The 7,561-nt window shown below is 36.9% G+C and overlaps 2 protein-coding genes across 3 annotated transcripts in view; both read left to right on the plus strand.

Moving 5' to 3' along the window:
- Window positions 1-453: 453 nt before the first annotated feature.
- On the plus strand, window positions 454-3,723 carry Cyp6aq1 (cytochrome P450 6AQ1). Of its 2 annotated transcripts, none has more exons than XM_077406367.1 (6): window positions 454-589; window positions 1,260-1,796; window positions 1,902-2,270; window positions 2,438-2,622; window positions 2,733-3,021; window positions 3,327-3,723. In XM_077406367.1, exons 2-6 carry the CDS (start codon window positions 1,274-1,276, stop codon window positions 3,506-3,508), a joined length of 1,548 nt encoding a protein of 515 aa, XP_077262493.1. In that variant the 5' UTR covers window positions 454-589; window positions 1,260-1,273; the 3' UTR covers window positions 3,509-3,723. The 2 variants fall into 2 exon arrangements, with proteins under 2 accessions (XP_077262493.1, XP_077262492.1); XM_077406366.1 differs by having other exon boundaries at window positions 504-593.
- A 1,488-nt stretch (window positions 3,724-5,211) lies between these two features.
- The window catches only part of LOC143897328 (uncharacterized), a 17,147-nt gene continuing 14,797 nt past the window's right edge, over window positions 5,212-7,561 (plus strand). Inside the window, exon 1 of the mRNA XM_077405913.1 lies at window positions 5,212-5,371. The gene's annotated coding sequence lies outside the window, so the exon portion shown is untranslated. The remainder of the gene's footprint in view (window positions 5,372-7,561) is intronic.

Consider the following 7,561-nt stretch of genomic DNA (forward strand, 5'->3'; position numbering starts at 1 on the left):
TAATTGTAATTATTAGAAGAAAGAAATATTTTTATGTCTTGGAAGGAAAAAAAGAAAACATATTTTGAGTAAAGATTTATAATTAACAAAATAAGTAATCTCCGAAGAAAAACTTGTTATTTCTCAATTAGTTTACATAATCAATAATTATCTCTAGCATATTAAATATATTAATCAAATTGTTATTAGTGTATGTGTTATTATAGTACAGTAATAAAAATGGGAATGACAATGCAACTTTACATACGTTTTGTCAACCAATGTATCAACTTTATTAATAAATCTGATATTTATTGATACAAAAACAAAGTCAGATAATTGATAATTGATAATAATCTATATAATAATCTATAATGTTGTGTGTAATCGACATTATCATTAAAAACGGCACATTCATTATGTCATACCATTACAAAAAATATATATACATACATATATATAAGATAATATAATATGCTGATATGCATATATCTCTGAAAAATAGGGGGGGTTGAGAGGTTGAAACGCATGATATATATATTTGCGCGTATGCTAGAAAATGTTCACTCAGCTCTTCTAACCGCTAGAAGTTATTAGCGTTTGATAATACGTATGTGAGTTTCTGTGTTTCATTCACTAGTGTGACAGTGAATTTTTAAAAAAGAATCTTATTATTAAATTTTTTATCTTGGGTTATGACGCTTCCGCATCAACGCGATATCTTTTTGTGATAATTGATCGAGTGTCTATTAAATATTAATTTATAGATTTATCTATTGATATTAATATACAGATTCGAGTTTAACAAGGGAGTAAAGTGTTTGAAAATTTATGTATCTTTAATTAACGCGTGCTTGAATTTTTATACATAAATGTAATCGAGTATTAATATTTAAATGTATATAAAATATATAGATTTGTTTTGTAATTAAAATCTGTAGCTTATATAATGGTGCGTCTCCACCTGAGAGTAAGAACTCTCGAGAGCAAAAAGAGAGAGAGAGAGAGAGAGAAAGAGAGAGAGAGAGAGAGAGAGAGAGAGAGATACTCTCGAGAGTCTCTTTCTCTTTCTCTCTTTTTGCTCTCGAGAGTTCTTACTCGCAGGTGGACACGCACCTTTATATAAATTAATATTTGTATTAGTGCCCAATGTATGTTGAGTTCAAAGGTACACTAATTATTTGCGACATAATCTACGCTATAATGAACATTGGCAACGGGTCATTCATATTTTATCATCTATTTCTTTTAAATAAATATAACACAGAATGTTTTTATAGGCGAACTGTGTACAATGGCACTCATAACGGCTTATTGGGGCCTGGACGGCATTATAGTTCTGACGACTCTCATTATAACTGCCTATCTTTACATGACACGCAAATTCAACTACTGGAAGAAACGTGGCGTCTTGGAAGCGCCACCGACACCATTTTTCGGCAATTTCACGGACTGTGTGTTCCTAAAGAGATCTCCCGGATTTCTTCTGAAAGATCTTTATGATCAAGGAAAGGGATTGCCTTGTATAGGCTTTTATATATTAGACAAACCAGCCTTGTTGGTTCGCGATCAGGAGTTCGTTAAAAATGTCTTAATAAAGGATTTTAATTACTTCGCTAACCGATACGGCTCGCCTGATGCGAATAATGATCGTCTGGGTTATGCCAATCTTTTTTTTCTTAAAAATCCAGCCTGGAAGTTGTTAAGAACGAAGTTGTCGCCATTTTTCACGTCTGGAAAGCTAAAGAAGATGTTCGAACTGATGTTAGAATGCGGTGACAATCTAGATACGTATCTCGAATCGCTGAAATTGGAAGGTAAGTGCTGAATTTATATACATGGAGTTACATATATCAAAGAGCATAAGGATCACAATTACGACTGAATAATTGAAACAATAATAAGAATACGATTGATGGCAGGTAAAGGAATGGAAATGGAAATAAAGGAGTTAGCTGCCAAATTCACTACGGACATAATCGGCACTACTGCCTATGGACTCAACGTGAATTCGCTAAATAATCCAGATGCCGAGTTCCGAAAATACGGCAAAATGATTTTTACTTACAACATTATCCGTGGTTTTGAAATGTTCGCAATGTTCTTCCTTCCAAATATAGTTGGTATGGCCGGTATGAAAGTATTTGGCAAGGATGCCACTGCTTTTTTACGTAAAGTCTTTTGGGAGACGATCACTCAACGCATGAAGTCTGGCGAAAAGAGAAATGATCTCATTGATATCCTTATTGAACTAAAAAGAAATCACGAAGATCAGGACATTGGAGGATTTAGTAAGCAAAAGATTCATCAAGCTAATGCATAAATTTGTCAATTTAAATTTAAAAAATTAAAATACCCGGTCAATTTGTCTAAGCAATAGATCCAATAGCTAAAGCTTAATTATGATACGCAATGAAAATTTTTCAAAATTTGAATATTGTGTGAATTGAAACTTTAGAATTTGACGGGGACGATCTAGTAGCGCAAGCAGCTATTTTCTTCACGGCTGGTTTTGAAACCTCCTCAACGACAATAGCTTTCACTTTGTACGAACTTGCGATGGATCCGGAAATACAAGACAGACTTAGAAAAGAAATTCTTGATGCGCTCGATGAAACCGGTGGCAAAATCACATACGACATGGTATGCGAACACACATACGTTTCTTTTTAACAAAGAAATTTTAGCAAAACAAAAATGACTTTAATATTGTCAGCTTAAAGTATCCATCTTATTCATGTGCATGTCATTAGATCCTGTCACTACCGTATCTCGACATGGTGGTATCTGAAACTTTGAGGATGTATCCGTCGTTGCCGTTCCTAGACCGCACAGCAGTGGAAACGTACAAGGTGCCGAATTCCGATCTAGTTATCGAGAAAGACACACCAATTTTTATCTCTATGATTGGCATGCACTATGATCCGGAACACTTTCCTGATCCGCATAAATTCGATCCGGAACGATTTACCGAGGAGAACAAACGTAACAGACCGTCATGTCTCTATCTTCCATTTGGAGAAGGCCCACATGCGTGTATAGGTGAGGTTATCACCGGTTATCACCGGTTTTGATTGCAAAAATTAAGGCGGGATTGGTGCAGCTATAAAGTTAAAAATAAATCAGCTAAAGTATAAATTTACATTTTTTACATGAATTACACGAATTACATGAATTATTTATATATATATATATATATATATATATATATATCATTATTATTATTATATGTAATGATTAGAATAAACTTCATTCAACTGGAATTTGTAATTATGGGATTTACAATCTTAATTATAAGAGAGTTAGAATATTATGAGACGTCTTACGGTTTTCACTGTTATCCACAGGCACTCGTATGGGACTTTTACAAACAAAATTAGGGATCTTTACAGTTTTGAGTAAATACGAAGTAACACCAAGCGAGAAAACTCTAATACCAATGATTATCGATCCGAAAGGTACCCTGACATCACCAATGGGTGGCGGTCTATATCTCAATATTCGAAAGATTAATACCCATGCTAATTAATATTTGATAGTATATTAATACAGTAATTTCATTGTCTTCATGACATGCTTTATATATATTATTATTAGATTAATTTTTTTTGTGTAAATACTGCGTAGCAGTTCAATGTAAAAATTAGGGAAAAAATCTAATAAATAATTTTATCCATTATATAATTAACATAAATCTTTCTGTAGAATTATGTTTGAAAATATATGAGCTAATAATGAAAAGAATTAATTTATATATATATATTTCTTTCTTTTTTATCCAATATTCTTGTATTGAGAAATAATATATTTTTCTTCAGTCAGAAATTATCACATAACAGATATCAGTTTTATATCTTGTTGCGTTTAATTTTTTTTTTGAAGCACGTTTGAAGAATTCAAGTAAATGCGCCATTGCTTACGTTAAGTAATAATAGCTTATTTTTACAATTCAATAATTATTTTATATGGTCAATTCAATAAAATTTGTATAGGTACATTTCATGCTGTTTTTTATTTTAGTTATGAAATAAATTCATTTTTTTTAGAAACAGATTTATGGTCCCTATCACTGTATGTTACTTTTTAAACAATATGTAATAACACGGTATAATTACAAAACATAAAAAAATATTTTTAACAGATACAAAATATTTAATGTCAACTACGATAGTGACACAGCGATATTTATTTATAAAAATTCTGTTTATAACGAAGTATTGGCGATATAGCGAGCCAAGCACGGCAAGAGAGTCTTTTTTATTCACGTCTTTTATTCGTCTTTTATTTACAGCATGTATGTTATTATGATACAAGCAAATACGTTTTAAGAAAATTTACCTGATCAAATTTTTCTTATCTTCTGCAGTGTAAGTTTTATTATAGAACAAAAAAATATTGAATTTTACTTATATTTATGAGTAGAATAGTCACAAAATTATAAACAATAATTAACAAATCTTTCCACATAAGAAGACGTTATACAGTCATGCTATTTAATATGCTACTACTTCCTTGTAATCTTTTAAATCAGCGTCGCAATTCATAAACAAAATGATATCCGCTGTGACGTTGCGGCCCGCCGCTTCGTGGCAGCGCCCCGCTGCCGTCACGAGGCGCGGAAATTTGCGCCCAGGGACGAGCCAGAGAGGCGACGACGAGATCTCCAGAGGCCAAAAATCGATATCGTTTCCGCGTTTTGACTATTCTCTTATTTTCATGTGTAATCATAATGCGCGCGGCGCCTCACCCACACCACGGCGAATCTTCGAGGGAGTACCGATAACGAGAGGGGTCCGGGAGGACCAAGGACACCGAGGAGGGGTGGCGAGAGCGGGAGCTACATGGATCACGGGCGGCGAGAGCAACGCGGCAGGCGAGCAGGCGTGCGGCGAACGAGGCAGCGATGGACAAGGCCGCCGATAGCGGGGCCCCAGGCGCCTGGGGACAACCCGGCCTCAGCAATCTGCCTTCACGAATTACCGGCCCGCGGGGTGACTGATCACCGCCCCGAGGTCAAACCGGAGGCACACCGGCTAGAACCAAGTCCAGTCCGCTGTCCAGGGACAAATTGAAGGAGTCGCTACGCCGCCGAGGGACCGTTGCGCGCTCCCGAAGGATCCCCCTTACGACGATCCTGCTTTAGAATATCGCGCGAGCTTGCAAGCTCGCTCTCGATTCGTTGGCACGCCCCTACGGAGGGAGGTGCCGCATCGATTCCGCTATCGAGCTAATCTAGCGAGACACTCTCTGGAGTCTCTGGTCGTCCGTCGGCGAGTGCGAACGTTCTCCTTAAGATACGCGACAGCCGCCCCGAGTCGGGAAAATCTGTTACGCTGCGACGATCCTCCGTACGAGGTGACGGCGCGGAGCCCTACGAGAAGACATCACATCGGTAAGGTTGCCCGCAGTAATTAATATCGGGATGTAACGCCACGACGCCGCCCTCCGGGGCACGCTCTCGTCCGGGGAAACGTAACATCGCGACGCGTACGGTCCCTCGAGACCGCGTATCGAATGGCGATCGCCAGCGAGAGCGAAGGGTCTCGGGATGGTATCGGGGTGGCCGCGGAATTGAGATCAAGACGCGATTGCGAGCCTCTGGAGATCGCGATAGATTCGTGGCAAAATCCGTTACTGCGAGTCCGTTTCGTATAACGTCCGCGCTCGTTATTGTGTTGCGTTCGGTCCCGATTACGTTGGGACGTGGCTTACGCCACGATTCCTACTTGCGTTAGGCTTAGATAATTGGCGACAGAATTTTCGCGCGACTCCCGGCGTTGCGTTCACGCAATCCGAGCGTGAGGTATCGTCCTTTCGCGATCTGTCCTGCGAGATCTTCTTTTCTATTTCCGTGATTATTTCGTGTTTACCGTCAATGTTCTATATTACTTGCACTTTTCGTCATACTGTATCTCTCGGAGATAAGCGCAGCGCCTTCTGCGCGTTATTATACGATAACGCAGTTCTTCGTTTATTCTGGTGTCCGCGCTATCATTATATTTATATATATATTATCAAAAAATTACTTTTATTTCTTTTTGCTTCATTTCTGACGCTCGCGCGACTGATTATATGATTTGCCTGACCGACCGAAGCCGAATCGGCCTTTATTGTTTCACGCGCGAATTTCCAATGAATAAATGTTATTTTGATTTATTAACTGCTTGAGTTCGGAACCTTATTTATGGCGTACGTGTCACCCCGCCGAATATCGCGCCCTTCATCACCCCCGCCCCAGCCCTTAGGTCGAGCTAGCCGATTCCTCGCACATCCGCTCGTCTCGCTTTGCGTCTCGTTTTGGTTTTCGTTTGCGATTTCGCGGACGCGCGTTGACGCGTCTGGCGCCCAACGGTAAATTTGTTTCGCGAAGTGTCGGAGGTGCGAGGGAATTGTCGGAGAGGCCTGTCATCCCGCTCTCCTGACTCCTTTTGATCCGGCACACGCCCCGGAGCGGTCCGGGAGTGAAAAATTCGTGACACCGCATAAGCATTGAACGTAACGAGAGAGAGAGAGAGAGAGAGAGAGAGAGAGAGAGAGAGAGATTTAATAATAACTAAATTTAGGCATTCTCATTATTAACACATCATTATATCAATATTATATTTTATATTATATTGTTTTGAATATATAAATCTTATATTAATATTAATGTTGTTAACAATTAATTAATATTAATTAGTTAGTTAATATGAATTAATATTATTAATATTTATATTGTATATCAAATGTTTTAAATATTTGCCAGTTAATATATCATTACAAGGTTTTTGAATGCTTTAAAGATATGTTGTAGACAAGTATAAGTAAAAAGGACGCGTCAGAATCAGAAGATCGCCACTAGAGTCCATTCGATCATCAAAATCAAATAATGTACATTGGACGTAGTACTGTACTCAGATAGGTGACCGGATGAGAGAATTTTTTTTTATCAAGTTTAAGAGTTCTTCAGGATATCATTTATATAATATCTTTATCTCCTTTTTTTTTTAAATCGACACCTTGGTTAAAAATATGATATTATTATGTTATCTTTTAGATAGTGTTGTGAAACATCAGCTTTCAGATGTAAACTCTTCAAGAGTTCATTTTGATAACAATTATCGGGAAGGTATTGCCCGGACACAAGTAGAAGATTTTATTTAATTAATCGAATCAAAGTTTAAAAAAACTGGGAATTAGGAATCTAGAAAGTTAGATATAAAATTTAACATAAACTTATAGTTTATGTATCTCTGCAAGCTTCTGTGTTGTATCACAATAGCACTCTTACAAAATAGCACAGGTTACAGAATAACTACGAAAGTTATAAACGATCATATAACTATCTATATTTTGCAATCAAATTATTAAAAAAATACGAAAAGAAATTAGTACAAGAAATACATTATACTAAATATAATTAATTAGATTTGTCTAATCAGAAAGATTTGAACTGAATTTCTACGTGATACGTTTTTGTAAAACTCTTTTCAGAAATAAGCAAGTGCAGAAATAATAAATTAGTTAATTAAATGATAACAATCACTAGGAAGAAATCTTCTTAATTGCTATGTTGTAAATAATTTGAATTGCAACTCCTTTG

Source organism: Temnothorax americanus, unplaced genomic scaffold (assembly GCF_048541705.1).
Source record: "Temnothorax americanus isolate GAGA-0224 unplaced genomic scaffold, ASM4854170v1 Scaffold20, whole genome shotgun sequence".
Lineage (NCBI taxonomy): Eukaryota > Metazoa > Arthropoda > Insecta > Hymenoptera > Formicidae > Temnothorax > Temnothorax americanus.